The 21238-nt window shown below is 39.1% G+C and overlaps 2 protein-coding genes across 2 annotated transcripts in view; one reads left to right on the forward strand and one right to left on the reverse strand.

The window, feature by feature from the left end:
* LOC121505994 (ubiquitin-protein ligase E3A) overlaps positions 1-11285 on the forward strand; it is a 32831-nt gene extending 21546 nt beyond the window's left edge. Inside the window, exons 7-11 of the mRNA XM_041781457.1 lie at positions 18-182; positions 328-483; positions 573-646; positions 782-925; positions 3555-11285. Of these exons, the coding sequence (XP_041637391.1) occupies positions 18-182; positions 328-483; positions 573-646; positions 782-925; positions 3555-3675 (660 nt within the window). The 3' untranslated portion in view covers positions 3676-11285. The remainder of the gene's footprint in view (positions 1-17; positions 183-327; positions 484-572; positions 647-781; positions 926-3554) is intronic.
* An 802-nt stretch (positions 11286-12087) lies between these two features.
* On the reverse strand, positions 12088-20985 carry LOC121506524 (cyclic nucleotide-gated channel cone photoreceptor subunit alpha-like). The gene is given in 7 exon segments (XM_041782366.1): positions 12088-12160; positions 13928-15269; positions 15347-15453; positions 15937-16038; positions 18525-18647; positions 19571-19651; positions 20912-20985. Coding segments are annotated over 7 exon segments (1902 nt in total).
* Between the last annotated feature and the right edge of the window lie 253 nt (positions 20986-21238).

Consider the following 21238-nt stretch of genomic DNA (forward strand, 5'->3'; position numbering starts at 1 on the left):
CTGCTGGGGTTGTAAAGGTTTTACACCAGAGTCTGAATGAGCTGCTGGAGTATGAGGGCAGCGTGGAGGAGGACATGATGATCACGTTTCAGATCTCACAGACGGACTTGTTTGGGAATCCTCTAATGTACGATTTAAGGGAAAATGGGGATAAGATTCCCGTCACAAACGAGAACAGAAAGGTGAGCAGAGCTAACTTTTTGACACATTTTTAAAAGCTTCTCCTTGAACTGGCTCTCACATTTCTGCAGTGGTGTTATTCCTGCTATTCAGTTTTGCTAAAGAATAAATAGGACTTAATTGTGAATTCTTGTGCTGTGTTTGCAGGAGTTTGTGGCTCAGTATGCTGAATACATGCTGAACAAAAGTGTGGAGAAACAGTTCAAAGCCTTCAGGAGAGGTTTTCACATGGTCACTAACGAGTCGCCGCTGAAATATCTGTTCAGACCGGAGGAGATTGAGCTCCTTATCTGTGGAAGCAGGGTGAGATCTGCTAGCTGAAAATTTTAACATGTTTAGAAGTCATTAAAACATGCTTCAGTGTTTAATTGTTATGTATTGTGATACTGCAGAAACTGGACTTTTTAGCACTTGAAGAAACGACAGAATACGACGGAGGTTACAACAGAGATTCTCGAATTATCAAGTAAGACAGAGCGCCATGCTTTCACTGCAGAATAACTGATACAGATGGATTCATTTGGAGAGGTGTCAGCTGTTAGTAGGTTGGACGTATCTTCTGTATTATGCATGTTTTTGTTGATTTTTGCACGTGTTTTAGGGAGTTTTGGGAGACGTTGCACTCGTTTGGGGAGGAGCAAAAGCGCCTCTTCCTGCAGTTCACCACTGGCACTGACAGAGCACCCGTGGGGGGGCTGGGCAAGCTGAAGATGATCATTGCCAAGAACGGCCCGGACACAGACAGGTGAGCCTCCTACACACATGATGAGCTATTTATTTATAATATAAGCTGTTATTTATTTTGCTGCCTCATAGGAGGTTCTGCTTTCCACATAAATCGTTTGTCAAGAGAAAGTGTATGTAGGCATATCATGTTGGGGTGTTTAATTTTTAAGTGGGCCCTGGGGGGGGGGTAAGCTTTCCTTAGATAGGAGTCAGTGGGGCCCCAAAGAACAAGGCTGGGAACCCCTGATGTAAAAAACACAAGCAAGTATTTTATGAAAGCTTGCTTTAGGAAAGACATGGGTTATTCATGATCATAGTAAGCAGCACTAAATTACCCACAATCTTAGAGTCACACAGGAACCTTTCTGAGTGGTAAACTGCTAATTTCAACAGTTACTGTTGGGCTCCACATCACAGAGCCAGGAGACATTAAAAATCAGTTACAGTAGATGGTTTCACCCTGTAGAGGGCAGTCACAATACACTGTTTTATCCCTTAATGCAGGGGTTCTCAACCTTTTCAGCCCATGACCCCAAAATAAAGGGGACCCACACTGTACCTGAAGGTGGTTTAACACAGCCTTTCCCATTTATCCCCCCTTATGGGAAGCCTTGCATGCACATTCAAGAATAGTTGTGTGCAAACAAGGCTTCCCATAAGAAGGGATAAATTGGAAAGCCTTCTGAGGCCCAACCAAACTGGGGGACCATGGAGGTCAGAATAATCATGGTCCGTTGGAAAGTTAAGCTGTGAATCCATATTTTTTATTTAACCTGAATGATAACCATTCTTATCAAAGAAACAAATATCCTTTTTTATTCATTTGTGTAGTAAATAGCCTTCTTAAAAATGTAAATCCCTTTTGTTAAAAACAGAATAAAAATAGGTTAAAAATAGCTCAAATGGGTCAATAATGGCAAAAATTGGTTGAAAATGTGGTGAAACTGGATTTTAAAAGTAGCAGAAATGGGTTAGAAGTGGCAAAAATGAGGAAAAAGTGCCAAAAAATTAACAAAAGTTGGTTAAAGTGGCAAAATAGACATAAATAGTGGTAAACGGGGATTAGCAAGTGGCTGCAATGGCTTTAAAATGGGCGGAAATTTGGTGAAATGGGATAAAAAATTGATATAAATTGGCAGAAAAGGGCAGAAAAATAGGTAGAAATAGGTTGAACTGGCAAAAATGTGCATATCAAATTTTGAAATGTAGTTAAAATGAGCAAAAATAGGCATCAAAAGTGGCAAATAGTGGCAATATTGGGTCAACAGAGGCAACAGCAGGTGGAAAGCGGCAAAAACAGGCAGAGGAAAATGACAAAAAAGGGGTTTAAGTGGCAAAACTGTGTTGAAAATTGAGCTAAATTGGTATGAAGTGGCAATAGTGTAATTTAAATATATTCTTATTTTTTAAGGCATCTTGAGACCCCCTTTCAGTGTCCCGTGACCCTAACGGATCAACAGTATACAAACTACACAGATACATAGATTAATATCTGAAAAAGAGGCGGTCTAAGGGTTCAATTACTCTTTAACCTTCTAAGACCCTGCATCCACATATGAGGACATTATATTTTAGCTTTCCTACAGTGCAGCTGTCATTTTTGGTATAAAAATTGATGTAAAAATGTCCAAAATGTCCTTTCAAGTCAAAGGTGTTTGCTTAAAATGCTGGGATACTTTGCTGTGGGGATATTTTAGGGAATTTGATTGGAAGTAATCAAAGTATTTTTATGGAAATTAAGAGGATACGTTTGTGTATTTTGGAGGGTTTAATGGTTTTTAATTTAATTTTTTTAATGCATTTTCATGGGAATATGGGGAAATTCTTACCAAATTTTGGGGGAATCTGATTACGAATTTGGGGTTCGGTAATATCCTTTGCAATGATCAGAAGTTTTCTTAGAAAACTTAAGGGGGTTTGGGTTGTTTCCATCATTCTTATGGAATTTTAGAGAATGTTTTTGAAATTTGACTAGAAATCTATGGGGGAATTTACTTTAATATTTGGGGATTTTGCTTGAATTTTTTCTGGAATTTGCATGGATTTTTTTGTGGAATTTTTTTATTGGAATTTTCAGGCTTTGTGAGGAATTTTCACTGAAAGATTTGAGGACTATCTAAAGAAATATTTGGGTACTTTTCATGAGATACTTTAAAAATATGTTGAAGAATTTTCAAAGACATTTTTTTTTATTTATGGAATTTTGGGGTTTTGGAAAGGAAAATTTACAAGAAATTCCTGTTCAACAACAAGACTGATATTTCAACTTATCCCAAATAAGTGGGAGAAATAAAAATGCACTCCAACTAAAGGCTCAGGTTTCAGAAGGTTAAACTCCAAAGGAAAGGTTTGATTTATAGCTATTTTAATTTTTTGCCCTTGAGAATAATGTGGTCTTTTTTTTTTTAGTCATATCAGGATTTTCTTTTGGAGAAATCGGCTAGATTAGACGGACTAATTGCAGTAGCGGGTCAATTATAGTTAAGAAGACACTTGGTGTTTTTAACCAAAAAAGTGTTTTTATGCTTCAGATTCACCTCACACTTTGTTGTGTTGGTCCATTCATGTTTTAAAAAGCTTTCTTTCTGATGCAGGTTTGTGTGCAGAAAATCAGGCTAAAACTGACGCTGTGTGTCTCATCTCTGCAGGTTACCAACGTCTCACACCTGCTTTAACGTGCTGCTGCTGCCCGAGTACAGCAGCAAAGAGAAGCTGAGGGAGAGACTGCTGAAAGCCATCACCTATGCCAAAGGGTTTGGCATGCTCTGAGCCCCCACCCCCCCTCGCTCCGAACACACAGCAAACAGACTCCTTCTTCTCAGAAACCCCCCCGCCCTGCCCCTCCTTTATCAGACACAATCTAACAGGTGAAAAAGCCGAGTTTGTTTCCAGGAAAAAGTCAATAAAGAGGAGGAAAGAGGAGAGAAGTTTCCAATAGAGCGCTCGAGTAGTTCTTCTACTGTGCCTGCATCATCCCGCATCAGTCAGTGTAAGCACAGAGATCAAACCCTCGCATCCACTTTATGTGAATGTGCCGCAGCCTCCCTGTGTTTTTTTTCTATGTATAGAGAGGATCATTTTCCTTATTATTTATTTTAAGGTTAAATGGGTTTTTTTCATGCCTGCCTGTTGTGATAGCTTCCCTGCTTCAGGGAAAGGGGAAGGGTTAATATTAAATGTAAATTTTGGACAAATTGAAGAAGTCAATATTATCCCGTTTATGGAACAAAAATGTGTAACAGTAGCCCTGAACGCAGCAGCGCTTGGATTGGAAAGTGGAATCTAGCGTGAGTTATTTCAGCAGCTCGTGAAATAGCCACAAGGGGGCAGCACCAAGCACCACTCTTCTCTCCCACCAGTGCAAACTTGCACCAGTAATACCAGTGGTCTTGCCTTACAACACATGAATTTTATTCCTGAAAGTGATAGATTTTTGTCTTTGCTGACAATGAAGGTGCAGCTCAGTGATGATACTAAAGAAACGTAAGAGGCCCTGTTGTCTGGTTTTCACCTGTAGTGGAAGTATGTTGGTTTGGTATCTGTAAGACTAAAGCTAACAGTAATTTCATGGGGTGTAGATGGCCTGATGTTTGGGTCATGTGCAGCAACCGGTCCTTTACAAATGGAGGCAGAAGAGCCTGAAGTGGCCCTTAAAAAAATCTTATTTCAAAAGCATTAAACTGTCAGTGATACCGGTATGTTCATTTCAGAGCTTATATGAAGGAAGAAAGAAGCTAGCCTAGCCATCGTAACCAGCCAGAATAATTAATAACAGCAAGAGTGCAATCCACCTTTAAATCATAGAAGTGTCTGGCTCGTTGAAACACTTTGAATAGCTAATCTGTTGCTACCAGTGCCCATTTTTTTTTGCAGGCATAGACTCTGGGCTGCATGTATTGACCTAAAATAGGGTGTTTGCAGATGATGTCATGTTAAAATGAAGAAGAATGTGGTTTCTGCATAGAGAAGCCCTATCAAAATGCTAATGTTTGTGCTGATTACAGCTGTTAAGATTCAGGGAAAAAAAATCTTGGGCTACTTTCAAGTCCTGAAGAGTCCCAGAGTAAGGCAAATATATATATATTTTTTTTTTAAGATTTATTTTTAGGCTTTTTGTGCCTTTATTCGACAGAGGAGGACAGTGGAACGAGTCGGAAACGGGACCAGAGTGGGGAGAGACATGCGGCGAAGGGCCACAGGCCGGATACGAACCTGAGCCGCCCGCGTACATGGGTCGCGCCTTAGACCGCGAGGCCATCTTCGTGCCTGAAGGCATATAGTTTAAAAGCTCCTGTGAGACATGGATTGGCTGAGTCAGACAATGTTCACATGTGATCCGTCTCCACCAAGCAGTCCGGGTTGGTTAACTCTCCTCTTGTGGTTGTTATGATGGGAAATCCATGCCTCTATAGAGATCTGGATCATTGGCTCAGCTCAGTAGTAAGAACTAGTCTTTTGGCTCCCAAATGGATCTTCATTAGATCCCAGTCCAGGTTTTTAAATGTGGATTAAATAACGCCAAAAAGGGAAGAAAGGAAACTTGCACTCAAAGGGAGACGACAAGTTCATGAACAACACATCACTACTCGGCTGCTTATCATAAGCATTTCCTTTTAAAGCATGTTTATGACAAAAAAGGGGAAAAAGTGGTTAAAGAGGCTCAGCTAGCCTTTTAGCTCAGCACTAGACTCTAGTCTCCTTTTCTCTGTTTAGGTCTGCAGGACCAAGTCATTAGTGATATTGATCACCTTGACGCCATACATTAACCTGTGGTAAAAATCCTTTCCTTGCAAAGTGTACAGTATACCAGTGGATGTCAAGAATGGGAGAGCTACGCTCTCCCATTCTTGATTGCAGTGGATAGGCTAACCTTGTTTGCTTGTAAAAGCTTTACTTTGAGCTTACTGGTATTATCGACAACAATATTATAATAAAATTACTTTGAACCATCATCATACAATCACAAATAATCACAGTTTCAATAGGTGGGTAAACTGGACAACTTGAGTGTATGTGTAGAAACACGTGTTGAACATGTGTTTTCAATAAAGACCAAATGTAAATTTACAGCAGTATAATGTGTACGCTACAAAGCAGGGCCACTGGTATTAACATTTGTATCATAGTGGTGGAAAATATTGCTGATGTGACAGACGTGTGGTACATTCAGCCACGGCATAAGCTACTAACGTGGTGGCATATGCCGCTGAATTATGGCAAATGTCGCTGCTTCTTACCAGATGCCACTTTCCAATCTTGGCGTCACTCGCTTGTTCATAGACTATTCACAGAAAAAAACCTAGTCTTAGAGCAGTCGGTTTATTCCCTACTGAAGAAAGAGCTCATTCCACTCTCAGACATCGCTTAATGTTCCCTCTGAGTCATTTCTAGCATCCAGAAATAACTGTCATTTGGTTCTTTATCAGATAGCATTTATGAAACTGTCAGGCCTTTTTTCCTTTTGGGAGGGGACACACATACACCACAGGTTAGACTCAAATCTTGTCAGAGCTGTGTAAGTGCACTTAGACATTTTCAGAATGTTTGTTTTTTGGCCGCAGGTTGCCATGATTGTTTGAAACCTTTTATTTCCATGTCTTCCTGTGTTGACGATTCTATAAAATAAAAAACGGTATTTATATAATCAGTGCAGTTGGAACTGCGATGCCGTGTTGTGCACGTTTTCGGAGGATGTACACTCGTAGACCAGTCACTGCTGATGTTCTCAGATTCAGACGTAGAGCTCTTCTTGTGCCAACGATTAGTCAGTCGATCGGTGAAATCCCCAGTTAGCACTTTGTGTTGTCTCCAGTCTTTGATGTAAGCATCAAGAAGGTAGAAAGAAAGTTTCCACGGACTTAATTTCATTTTAACTGACAAAAATTTGTGACCTGACTGTTGTTACACCCATCATTTTTGGGTATTTTTTAGATGAGGGCAATATTTTACATATTTTAGGGTCTAAATGCCTAAGAAGGAGCTGCAAACCTTAACTTCAAGTACATCTGCTTGAAGCTGCTTTTCACTCAGTACGTTTACATGCACAGTTAGGTTAAACTATGGTTGATTAGGTTTATCAACTGGACTCCTTCCTTTTCCTTGCACACAGGTGGTTAACAGAAGTTTGGCCACCTGGGCTATAGGAGCTAGCTCTTTTCAGCATACTACTATTAGAGTTACCTCTGGTTGAACATGCTAAGTAGTTAGCAAGCAGCTAACCAGTTGTGTGGCAAACATCGAAAATAAGTTTACAGATCTGTACATTTTATGTTTGCTTTACAATTTACTTTTGGTACAACTACGATGCACATAGTCCTTCCTGAAGGCAGACAACAATGTGATTTCTTTAGACATTTACAATGTTTGACATCCTGGTTACAGCCCAGAAGGATTTGTCCAGTTTGGGTCTGATTGATCTGTAAAAATGCAGAGTAAATCAACCACATTATCCAGGTGTCTTGGTCCGTTTTTAGGGAATGGGATTTAGTGTGATTTGAGATGGACCAACATGCTTACGTCTACAGTATTTTGAAAGTCTAGTTTTAGTCGCACTTGTACAAAATTTGATTTTTTTCCAACTGCATGTAAACATACTGATCAATGGGCTCAGGTTATTTTCCTAATTGTCTGACGGCGTAACAGATAGGATCCCTTCAGTGATCAACAAACAGTTGTTACACTGAACCCTTCAAGACTCCACTGATAAAAAAAGTAATTTTATTTGTCAAGGAAAAGATGTTGCTGGTCCTCAGCTGTCTTCATATATAAAGGAAAATTTTTTTGGCATATTTGTGTCTTCCTAAACTTGGGATCTCCGGCAGGCACTGGGGCAGTTTGCAGTTGAGTGCAAAGGGGTTTGGGATGACAGCATCTCAAAGGTCATGGTTGGTCTGCCAGAAAACAGTCCTTTTTGGCAGGGAGTAAGTTTTTGCCTCAAGTTGAGGAGTTCTCAGTCTTGTTCACAACTGAGGGTAGGATGGATCAGAGATCGACAGGAATTGGTTTAGGCGCTGTAACGGACCGTTGGGGTGAAGTGGGGGCCGAGCCAATATGCAACGCTTCAGAGTTGCAGGAGTACCAACAATTGTCAACGGTCATAAGCTTTGGGTAGTGACCAAAAGACTGAGATTGTGGATACAATCAGATGAAATGAGGCTTCTCTGGAGACTGTCTGGGCTCAGCCTTAGAGCTCAGAGTCGAACAACTGCTCCTTTGCATTAAAAGGAGCCAGTTAAGGTAATTCAGGTATCTGATCTGGATGCCCTCTAGTTGCCCCCCTGTGGAGACCCAGAACTCGCTGGAGGGATTATATATCCCATTTGGCCTGGAAACACATTGGAAATCCCCAGCTTGAAAACGTTGCTGGAAAGAAGGATGTCAGAGTTTACTTGCTTGTTTGTCACCATGACCCGGCCCTGGATGTCAGGTGGATATTTGTGCAAAAATATGGCTATTGAATGCTATCTCATTTTTTTCAGCTGGTTGAGGTAGAGTTGCACCAGCAACTCCCATGTTTTACAGTTTAAAATTAATGTTGTTCCCAGATGATTCTTGTCATATTCAGGTCCCTCTTTTACACCAACAAATGGGCAAAGATAGACTGGTTTTGGCAACAGACTCCTTTGACAATATCAGTTTTGGCTTGCAACTCATGGGAGTTTATGATCTACTTCTTTCTTTACTGTCAGTGTACAGTAGCACTTTATCAGTGGAGTGTGCTTGTTGGAAAAGGGGGATGTAACGGCAAAAAGACCATGCTTATCCTAAGAAATATCCTGGGAACTTTCTGATGTGCTGTCAGACACTTAACTTGAGCCTGTTGGTGACAAAATGTATATGTGAAGCATTTGCATAGCCTGTTTCAGAGCTGCAGGTTGATGTAACCTTCTTAAGCAATGTTGGTCAAACCTTTTAGGCATTCAGACCCTGAAATTTTTAACTGTAGGCCTTGCGTTAAAAATAACTTAATATGCTATTAATATATGTGAAAAGGAACAGGTCTGTGTCCCTCTACTTCAATTCTAAGGAAAGATAATCATGTCCTGGACCTGCATACTCATAATTAATCAATATTCTTTGGGAGATGGCACTTCACTGTGATCAGACTTGTATTTCAATCGATCACATTCAAGAAAATTCAACGGGTGTAACCACTGTCTACAGAAAAGTCTAACTTGGGTGATAAATAGCACTTTTTCTGTTCAAAAGCATAGGTTTTGAATCTTAACGTCACCACAGAAATGGCAGATGTTTTCTATTTTTGATTGCTTCTGTTCAGTAGAATCGACTGTACTTGTAAAGGACAGGTGTGAAATCCGCATGAAGTTCTTGCACACAGAATTAATTCACTAGTTTAACAGATTTTTTTTTTTTAAACAACCTGGGTCTTTCTTTCAAGTTTTGGCCATGATTTTCCTACTTTTACACAGTCAACAGAGCACATTAGGGCAAGCAGCAGAAATCATCAAACATCCTGAATGGTCCTAAACCAAGCTGCAGTTTTCCCTGTTATTTAAACCACTTATTCAAATAATTCGGGATGAAACCGACAAGCATGAAATGCTCATTTTTGAAGCTCATTGCCTTCCTTTTTATGCTGATGATTCGCTGTTTTAAGCCACTGTAATCTGGACCACCCTTAAAATCCATTGGCTTTTGGATATTTTTGCACAAGATAGAAGTAAAAAAAAAACAAACAAACTATTGAAACTTGACTGTTTTGTAAACCAAAAACATGCCCTCAGCATTGCTTTGAATCCAAGTGCAGTTTCAGGATTGTATGCCAACATCACTTCCTTAATACACGGACATTTAACTGCTGACAAAGGCTAATACTGTCTTTGTTTTTGCTAAAACAAGGGGTCATCGCCCCAAAACAAAGCTTAGCTACAGACCCCCATATTTTAGGATGCTTTGGTTCAGCTTTTGGTTCAGCAAGCTTCCAGAACCTTCCAGAACCAAAACCTTGAAGGAATGTATAAATGCTGGTTTACACAGTTCAAGCATGTTTCAATGGTCTGCTCAAAGAGTTTCCAATCTGGAAATGAATGGAAGCTAACACTTGCTAGCCTACTAACCTTGAGTTTTACCTTGAATAAGTGGTTTAGGTAATTAGGAGATTCCAAGGACAACATATCTAATTCACTGTTTTCTTATCAAATGGACAATTGTGTCTTCATAGTCGTGAAATAGGTATTTTGGGGCTTTCTACCACATCTTACAATCCTGATCTGTTATTGGGCTAATTCAGATGATATCAGATATATGGGACTTGAATTTTGGAAATCAAATTGGTCACACATCTCTGCATCAAGTTAAGTCTTTACCATTGAATTTGGGAAAATCTTTGATGTTTAAAGTCAAGGACCAAAGGAATCGGCATGAGAAATGGAAAACCGTTCGGAACGACCAGATCAGACCACTAGGTTTGGACTAGGATCTGACTCCAGAGACCATCTTTAAACTGAGATAATACCTTCCATGGGTTGTAAATAAGAAGTGAACATAGCATCCGTAAAGTCACCCACTGGCCTTGAAGCTTTGAATTTGTTTTTGAATAGAACTCTGGTCCTTCTGCTTCTGTTTGCATTTTCAGACCTTGAGACCATGCCCATTCCCTTTACCACCTTTGGTTAAGTGTAGCATTTTACATGCTGCAGAATCAAATCAGAGATGTGGTATTAAGCTTCAGGAAACTAGTTCAAGGTTTTTCAAGATCCAGATTATTGGAATAACATACTTGCTTACCTAGGACCGTCAGACCCAGACTATGTCTTCTTAGGGGAGTTTCAGTTGGTGGTACATAGAAAGACGACTATCTGCTTGGCCTTTGGTGCCCACAAAATGCCACTAAATCACCACGGTGCTCAGACCACGGTTACTCAACAACCCTGAGCCATTTTTTTTTTTTCAGTTTGATTATTTACTCTTTCTCATCTTCATGGTTCTGCCAGACCTGGGCAAAATAATGTTGGAGAGCACATTTTGCTGCTTGTTTTAGCCTCCATTGGAGTCTTTGTGGACAGTGAAAAGAGTGCCTGGAAATTTGGACTACCCAAGGACTGTTGGAACTCGGTGTAGGTTAAAACAAAAGTCAGAAGGGATGACTTACAACTGTCATTGAACCTAGGTCTGGTTTCAGCTGTTTCTCTGTACCTCTGTTTTGTAATGCTGAAGATGCTGCTGCTCACCTGGACATGTGAACGGGCTCTGAGGCCCAGCGAAGGTAAACAGTAAACAACCTGATTTTGGAAAGGGAAGCAGTTTTCATCAATTTGTTTGACTCTGCGGTTACATTCTAAAAAGATACAAACTGATGAAAGGCTAAAGTACTCAGTGTTGTGAAAACATGCTAAATAAAGATGACTGCTTTTTTCCAACGTGTGTCGCCTGATAATCTTGATTTTGGTCTTTGGGGTCTTCAGTTTCCTGACAAGAAGATAAACATTTTTTGGTTATCTAATAGATGTTTTCATACAGCAGGAGATTTCCCCGGGAATTAGGAACCTTTTGAAGAACTCTGAGTTGCAGGAACCATGGTCTAAATGTAGTCCTATGGTAGTTGATCTACTCTTTTGGAAAGAAGTACTTTCCATAGATCCAGGAACTTTGTAGACAGGGCCTACAGGGCTGAATGTTTCTGATTGGCCAAGTACTCGCAGTGTGGTCTTTCACTAGCCATGTTTTTTAGACGCCTGCAGCTGCAATATCACTGTTTTTTTTTTTTTTTTTTTTTTTTTTTTTTTACTTTTTTAATCTGTCTTGCAGCTAGTGCTTGCCTCCTTCCTGTTAATGTAAAGTACCCATTTGCATTGCAATAAATAACCACAAAAACAGCTCAAGTTGAATATCCTCCATGCAAACAGGCTAACTGTAGCATCAATTTACTGCCTGTCTGTTTCTCACATTGCATCCCCCTCATTGTATGGTCTTCGTCTTCTTCTTTCTGCTACCTACTTAAATGGCTATTCTTGCTCCATAAGTCACTGACCTGATTTGCACAGGACAATAGGCCACAGGAACCATGCAGTTACTCGTAGAGAAGTTACAGGAATTACAAGCTCCTGGAACTTTTGGTCAGAATGCACATAATGTAGCTTTGGCCACAGACACGCCAAGATTTTAGTCATCTACCCCTGTACGTTTCTAAGACTGTAGGTGAAAGTAGAAAAAGAAGCCCCCTCATCTTTCCCTTAAAAAACACCACGATTGCAAGCAGTGCAAAGACAACCCAACTTCAGCTGAGTTCTTTGGTGTTAAATGGTAACCTATACCCTTGCCTTTCATAAAGGAAGTCAGGTCTTTCCTATGCTTTAAAGAGAACCATGATAAGAACAAAACATCACATGAAAACATACGAACTTTGCAAGACGGCTTTGTACCAAAGCAATGCAAGACTTGAAGTCTGAGGCCAGGCTAGGGTTTTGGTCCAAATGCTCTCTGAATAAAAAAGGCAACCCTAGAAAAATGTTCTTTATGCAATCATTCTTAATATACCACAGAAATATCACAAGTTTAATTCTTTTATTTGCAAATTAAACATCAAACTTGTTAATTTTGAGGAGACTATTTTATAAAAGTTCTAGGCAAAGTTTAAGCAGCTTATTACAAAAATATTCCTAGATATGGGATCATTCAAAGGTGCAAATATGGCAGAAATGTTGCTATTGATCTTAAAAATGTCTCCCTTTAGCCTCTTTTGCAAATAATTTGCTTTAGTGTTAAGATACAAACATTTTCACACAAAAACATCTAGGGAGTCAATGGAAAAAAGTACACAACAGTTTAAACCCATGAATCTCTGAGGTTAAAACGCATTTTTTATTGTACCCTATTGTTCTGTCCAACAGTTTTCAAATATTGGTCAGTACTTTCAAAGTTTGAGAAACCAAACTATCTGTCTTAAAACTATTAACCATCAGTAGAAAGCAGTTGTCCAGCTGGCTGGATGCCATTTAGTGTGTTAAGAGTCCTGCTGTGGCCAAGAATCAATTTCCTATGTTGGAAGTGTCCCTGAACTTGGCAGTAAAAGGGACAAGTTCAGGTTAAATGAACTTGTAAGTTGGTTAACATTGGAGGAACTCATACTGGTCTGTAATCCTTTGAAGTTTGGTCATCATGACCTCCAAACTAGCTTTAATCTGGTTGACCTTTTCCTCCAAGTCTTCATGGTGAATTGCAGCAACCAGCGTCTCATTTATGAGGGGATCTTTAATCAACATGGCCCTTCACTTTTCCTCCTGGAGTGTTAAGCATCTGGATACTCGATGAGTGCCTACGTGAGATCCTCTTTGGAGAGGGTGAACTTTGCTAACATGATTGAAAAGTGGTATTTTGTATCCTATGGGTGTGTCGGGAAGTCCCTCAGTCTGTTTTAAGTTACTGCTCCAAAATGCTGGGAAAACCAGACTGTCTGCATGGAAATGATCCAACTAGTTGGTGCCATTTGGTGGGTAAAAAAGTATCACTGTGACCAGAAATAAACATCCTGGATAGTCCCTAAGCTTGACCGTAAAAGTGCCAAGCTTTATTCAAAGGTCATTGTCAAATCTGGGGGTTTAGACATGGACATCTTAGTGAGTTGCCACCTGATTTTATGTCCGTCATCTTTCTTAATTTAGCTGTCATGATCTCCAAACTGGATTCAATGTGGTTGACTTTAACATCCAAGTCTTTGGCATCGTTTGCTGCAAACAGAGATTTATGAGGTTGCCTCTACCTTCTCCTGGAGTTGTCTTTTGGCATCTGGATAGTCAATCCAGATGAGATCATCTTTGGAGAGGGTGAACATGGAATTAACAGAACAGCAAAACAAGATGAATGTGTCTTGCCTTTTCAGACATCCCTTCTAACATTTAAGTTCTTCCAAGTTGCTTAGAAACCAAACTGCATGAAAACGTTAACTTTCAGGAAATGGCAACTGTCCAGTTGATCGCCATTTTGGTGCTTAAAGAAGTCACACTTAGACTGGGAAGAAATGGCTGTAAAAGTGCCAAGCTTTATTTAAAAGTCATCGTCAAATCTTAGGGTTCGGACCTGGTTCGACATGTTCGTCAGTCTCTGCTTGATTTTTCGTTGGTAGGACTCGTACTGCTCTGATATCTTTCGGAATTTAACATTCATGACGTCTATACTGGCTTCAATCTGGGTGACTTTATTCTCCAGATCTTTGGCATCAGCTGCTGCAACCAGTGACTCATCAATAAGGTTATCTTTCATCAGGATTGCCCTTCCCTTCTCCTCCAGGAGAGTTTTGGCGTCCGGGTACTCAATGAGTGCCTCCATGAGATCATCCTTGGAAAGAGCGAACAGATCAGAGTAGCCCACGCTTCGGATGTTTGCTGTTCTGCGGTTTCCTGCTTTACTACCCTTGATTCCTAGGATGCTGATTTCTCCAAAGTATGCCCCGTCACTGAGGACCACAAACTGGGTGACACCGTCATCTGCAACTACCGCAAGTTTTCCTTCTTTGATGATATACATTTCTCTGCCAATGTCGCCCTTCTTGCAGATGTAGTCACCAGGGCTAAAAACTTGAGGCTGAAGCTTTAGGACCAACTCAACAAGCAAGCCTGCTTCACAGTCCTGAAAGATCCGCACTTTACTCAGGGTCTCCAGATGTACGTTGATGGCTATCTCAGCCTTCAGCTTGTCTGGCAGATTCTTCAGGACCAGCCTCTCATCGCAGGTTTTCTCCTCCGTCCAAAGGTAGTCAAACCACTTCACCACCCTCGCCTCCAGGTCTTTGGAAACCTTTCGAAAGTGCATGTACTGTTTAATGGAGTCAATCTTAGCCTGGAACTCGACACGTGCAGCACCCATGTTGGAAATCATGGCACCGACATTACCGACAATTGTAGCAAAGATCAGAACTCCAGTGAGAAAGTCTGCGACCACAAAGAAGTACTCTATATCTCTGACAGGTGGTGGCGTTTCACCAATCGTGGTCAGGGTAAGAGTGGACCAGTAAAAGCAGTAGATATACTGCCTTGCCAAGCGAGCATACTCAGGATTGCTCATGTTTGGGTATGTCCAGGTGTCTGAGCCGAAGCCGAGCACTTTTGAGATGGCAAAGTAGAGGCAGCCATTCCAATGGATGATGATGATAATGTACAGGACAAGGTTACCGATTCGGAAAATGTTAGGAAAGTTGGTTCGTGTTTCAGTCCGGTCAAAGAACTCAAAGAGCCGAGCTGACCTGAAGAGGCGGTTGAACCTCCACTCTGGGTTGTCAATTCCAATTTGGAGGAAGATGATATCAGTGGGAACTATTGACAGAATGTCCAGTTTAAACTGACGTGTCTTCATGTATCTCTCTTTCAGGATCTTCTCGTCTTTTACAAGGAGCCCTTGCTCGAGGAAACCTGTCGAAACAATAGAATGTGGTCAGCCTTTACTAACACATTCAGTCAAAACCATCGTGAAAGTTTCTGTCACTCACCTGTCCTGGCTCTCACAAAGGTGTCAACAAGGTAGAGGAAATCTGATATGTAGTCCAAAATAACCCATGTTATGGTGTTAATGGTTTGGAGCTCATTGAAGCAAGCCCTGTAGGATAGAGGAACAAGTTAGATACCGCCGAAATGACCACAAAATAGAAAACAAAGTCCACATTTATACCTTGCATTAATATCCATGCTGGTTAACAATAAGCTACGTGATTCTGATGACACGTGAATCTCAGATGAGACAGAAGAAGTGAAGACCACCCGTTTGGATCAACATGAATGGAGGAAGCAGCTCTAGAATTTAAACCTTGTGGGGTAAGCCAGTGAGTATGTGTTGTTCACAAGCGAGTCGCCTTTTTTTGAACCACAGGAGCTAGCTTCAGCTTGAGAGCCAGTTTCCTTACTTCCGTGTTATTTAACCCACATTTAAAAAGCCAAACTGGTAGCAAATGAAAAGCTGTTTGGGAGCCAAATGATCCGGATCTCTAAAAAGAGGTAGATTTTACACTGGTATGCACTGAATGCCCACAACGGGTGTAAATGCAAGGTCTAAACGGGGTCAAAATGATGTGTGAAAACAAACCTGGCAACGAGGAATATCATGTTGTAGAAGACCGGGACGGATATGGTGCACAGCCAGTAGTAGTACATGTCTGTAGCAGGGTCAATGATCCACACCTCCTTTCTGAATGAGAACAGAAGTTTGTTTTATCAGCACATTTATTTACTGTATAAGCAGTTAAATTAAAGCACAATCAAAGCAGGATTAAAGGATTTTAGCAAATGTCCACCATGTAATAATTGTCCTTCAAAAAGGACTTTATCGCTACTTTTAATACACCCTGACAAATTTCTTGTCAACTTTCTACGATTTAAAAAGTCTCTTTTTAGGCAGAGTAAAACATGGGATCCAACAGGAGCAGTCCTCTCTAACCATCTTGGAAAGATTGGCACTTGTAAACATGAGTTGCTTTGTAGGTTTTGTTTATAGCTTAGATTTATTTGAACCTACAGACGCTGACTAGTTTTATCATCGATGCACTCTTGTAGGAATTTTGGTTGGCTCGCCCCTCCAGTGAAGGTTCACTGCTGTTCAAAGTTTTCTCCATTTGTGGTTAATGGCTCTCGCCATGCTTTATTCTGAGCTTTATTGGCATTTGCTGCATATGAACTCCTGAAGCAATGGGAATAAATTATTTAGTTTATTTAGAATTCAAACTGATTTTCTTGGTTTTAAGACATTTTTTATTTTTCGTATAATTTAGGACTTAAATTCTTTAACCCAATTGTTACTTCTAATAATGAGAAGGACACTAAAGTCAGCTGTAAAAGCTTGAAGGCCTAAAACTGCTAGAAAGAGTTGTACATTTACAACAGTATGTGCTTCAACAGCCAACACAAAAGTAGCAATTCATGTTAAAAACATGACATTTGGTGCACTGATTAATTTCAAAACCTGCAGATTTTTTTCAAATCTTTCATAAAATTATGATGCATTAGTGATTAAACAACCAGAAATTCTCCAATTTGATGCAGCCTTATTTGTCTAATGACATACAGCAGCCCAAGCAAATACTCACCCATATATTTAACTTTAGTCTGCTTCCTGTGATTAAAAGTACATTAAGGCTGTTTTCTTGGAATCTTGACAGAATTGTCTCACAATGTATGGAAGCCTAAATTAGATATCTTGTGATATACGGAAGCCCTAAGCAATCATGATGATTTTATTGTCTTCAGTGGGGTTATGACTACTATTAGGTAGTTTTCTTGGGATTTTATACTGATTAATCTTATGATATATATGGAGGCCTTAAGCAAACATGAAAATGTTATTGCATTTAAAGGGATGATGACTATTTTTAGGTTGTTTTTTTGGGGATTTTTACTGATTTATCTCGTATTATATGGAGACCCTAAGCAAACATGGTAATTTTATTGTCTTTTATGGGATTGTGACTACTTTTAAGGTAGTTTTCTTTGGATTTATACTGATTTACCTCATGATGTATGGAGGCCCTAAAAAACATGACAATTTTATTGTTTTTAATGGGAGAATAACTACTTTTAAGGTAGTCTTCTTGGGATTTATACTGATTTATCTCATATTATATGGAGGCCCTAAATGAACATGATAATTTTATTGTTTTTAATGGGATGATGGCTAGTTTTGGGTTCTTTTTTGGGGATTTATACTGATTTATCTCATATTATATGGAGGCCCTAAATGAACATGATAATTTTATTATTTTTAATGGGATGATGACTATTTTTGGGTTCTTTTTTTGGGGATTTATACTGATTTATCTCGCATTTTATAGAGGCCCTAAGCAAACATGGTAATTTCATTGTCTTTTATGGGACTACCTACATTAAGGTAGTTTTCTTGGCATTTATACTGGGATCATGACTACATTTTAGTTTTCTTTTGTGATTTATACGGATTTATCTTGTGCTATACTGAGGCCCAAAGAAAGCATGATCTTTTTAATTGTCTTTAAAGGGATCATGACTACATTTAGGTCTTTTTTCCTTGTGATTTTTACTGATTTATCTTGTGATATACTGAGGCCCAAAGAAAGCATGATCATTTTATGGTCTTTAATGGGATTATGACTACTTTTAACGTAGTGTTCTTGGGATTTATACTGATTTATCTTGTGATATATGGAGGCCCTAAGCAAGCATGATAATTTTATGGTCTTTAATGAGATCATGACTAGATTTAGGTTCTTTCTTGGGATTTATACTGATTTATCTCATGGTATATGGAGGCCCTACACAGACATACAACTAGATGTTTTATTTTTTTTCAATTCTCTTGTAAAAATATTCTCTCAAATCCATTTTCTTGTAACTAAAAGTAATTTGGGTTGTTTTCTTGACTTATTTACCATATTATTTTGGCTAATGATACTTTCACATTTTAGGGGTGAGAAATTTCCTGGAATTGGGGTTGTGATTTATCACTGAGGTGAAGAGCATAAACACTGATTGATAAATGATTTTAGTGGGTGATAAATAAACTGATTAAAGTTAAATATGTTCAGGAAAGAATCGAGTGCATAAACAGGAACATACTTTTCAGCAAGTGGACATTTTAACTTTTCCTGACCCTTATCTCTATTTGGACTGGTCTACTTTTAGAAAAAAACAGCCTGTTTTACTCACGGTTCTTCCTTTTTGTCGTCCTTTTTGTCGTCTTTCTTTGCATCTTTTTTGTCGTCTTTTTTATCGTCTTTCTTCTCATCTTTTTTCTCATCCTTCTTCTCATCCTTCTTCTCATCTTTTTTTCTGTAAACATCCAAAGAAACAGGTCATACATGTTTTTTAGCTGGTCATACATGTTGTTTTAGCTGGTCATACATGTTTTTTATCTGGTCATACATGTTGTTTTAGCTGGTCATACATGTTGTTTTAGCTGGTCATACATGTTGTTTTAGCTGGTCATACATGCTGTTTTATCTGATCATACATGCTGTTTTAGCTGGTCATACATGCTGTTTTATCTGGTCATACATGCTGTTTTATCTGGTCATACATGTTGTTTTAGCTGGTCATACATGTTTTTTATCTGGTCATACATGTTGTTTTAGCTGGTCATACATGTTGTTTTAGCTGGTCATACATGTTGTTTTAGCTGGTCATACATGCTGTTTTATCTGATCATACATGCTGTTTTAGCTGGTCATACATGCTGTTTTATCTGGTCATACATGTTGTTTTATCTGGTCATACATGCTGTTTTATCTGGTCATACATGTTGTTTTATCTGGTCATACATGCTGTTTTATCTGGTCATACATGTTGTTTTATCTGGTCATACATGCTGTTTTATCTGGTCATACATGTTGTTTTATCTGGTCATACATGCTGTTTTATCTGGTCATACATGTTGTTTTATCTGGTCATACATGCTGTTTTATCTGGTCATACATGCTGTTTTAGCTGGTCATACATGCTGTTTTATCTGGTCATACATGCTGTTTTATCTGGTCATACATGTTGTTTTATCTGGTCATACATGCTGTTTTACAGACAGCCTGAAGGTGTCACTGTGACACCACACAGTCATGCTCCTGTGTATTCTAAGTGAGGGAACAAGGAGCAGGCGACTCCTGATCAAAAAAATATCAGAAATCCATTTGAACAAATGAAATCAATCAAGAACTCCTATTAAAGTCAATCAAAATGATGTTTTTTAGCGATGTGTTAACGGACAGATAAGAATTTTTGCTTACCCATCATTGTTGTTGCTGTTGTTCATGTTCTGTGCTGCCTGGGACCACCGCACATCTCTGAAAGAGGAAACAGGCGATAACTAAATACATATATTTATAAATTAGACACCTAATAAGAAAATATAAGCATCTAAAATAAAGATAACACCAATAAACCTTGAAAATATGTCCATGTGCCTGAATGACCCAGGCCCTAGACTTGATTATTGGACAAGCAGTTTTATGTTCATGTTTAATTTAACGCAGTTTTACCTGTTAACATGAGGATATTTGTTTCATTTTTATCTTGACTTATTTATCTCATTTTGCGTACGGAAGCCCAAAATGGATATACATTTTTGTATTTTATGTAACTTAATTTTCTTGTCAATTTTGGTGGTTTTCCTGAAATGTTATTAACTCAATTAGCCTGTGAACATGTATTTTTCTTGAGATTTGGACTGATTTATTCCATGATGTATGGATGCCCAAAGCCAAGATACACCCGTGAAAGTTAATTTACTCAATTTTTCAGTAAAAAAATAGGATGTATTGCTTGATTTCTAAAGCTCTTATAAACTACGGAAGCCTCAAGCTGTCATACATCCAGATACTTTTCACATGGTAACAATTCAATCTTTGTGTAGAAATATATTTAGCAATTCATTTTCATACCTAATTTTGCAGGATATTCTTGTGAGCCTGAAACAATGCCTTTGAAAAGTAGTCAACCCCTTGGATGAATTACCCTGTTTTGATTTTATAAATCAGTCATGGTCAATATAATTTGCCGTTTTTGACCCAAAAAAAAAAAAAAAAAAAAAAGATAAGAAATAACCTCTGTAATTTCAAAGTGAAAACAGATTCATACAAAGTTATGTCATTAAATACAAATATTAATGTAAAATAAGTGACTGCATTAATATTCACCCTCTTTAAAGTGACTGACCGAATTCAACAGAGGTCCAGCCAAGTGGTGCTAGTAGTCTAGCTCACTGGTTAATCAATATTCCTGGCTACCATTTCACCCTGACAACAAATGAACATTCCAGGCAACTCAGAGAAAAGTTAGGTAAAGTATAAGCACTGTATCTCAAAACCGCTCAGGATTTTCCTCACACTTTTCCCAAATGTTCACCAAAACTTGAGAATGCACTTATTAGATTTTGGAGGTCAAAGGTCAAAGTGATTCTTACCTTTGAATGTCATTATTTATTTATTTACAGAAAGTTGTTTTACTTCTAGTTGCACATGACATCCTTTGTACCACTGTGTCTCAGTCATTCTGTCATGTTTTCCTCTGAGGCGTGATCATGTGGTTTCAGGTGTAGATCTCACCTGTTTCTGCTCCTCGTCGTCTCGTCGAGGTCGGACTCTGCAGGAGCAACGCTGCTCCTCCCAAATGGCATCATGTTTGCAACCCTGAGAAAGGAAAATCTCAGTGAGCTTTACCAGCAGAAACATGAACCAGGAAGTAACGAAAGACTCTATAACACCTGCAAATCAGGAAGATTGGATTTTTTAACTTTTAAATCCACTTAGGCCTACCTGGAGCGCAGGCCTGTCCCCACAGAAGAAGTCTGATCCTGGCTCTCCATCAGCCTGCAGACGTGGAGAAAATGGCATGGTGAGGAAAAATAACACAAGCTTAAAAGAGGACTAGGA

Source organism: Cheilinus undulatus, linkage group 24, assembly GCF_018320785.1.
Source record: "Cheilinus undulatus linkage group 24, ASM1832078v1, whole genome shotgun sequence".
NCBI classification, from domain to species: Eukaryota; Metazoa; Chordata; class Actinopteri; order Labriformes; family Labridae; genus Cheilinus; species Cheilinus undulatus.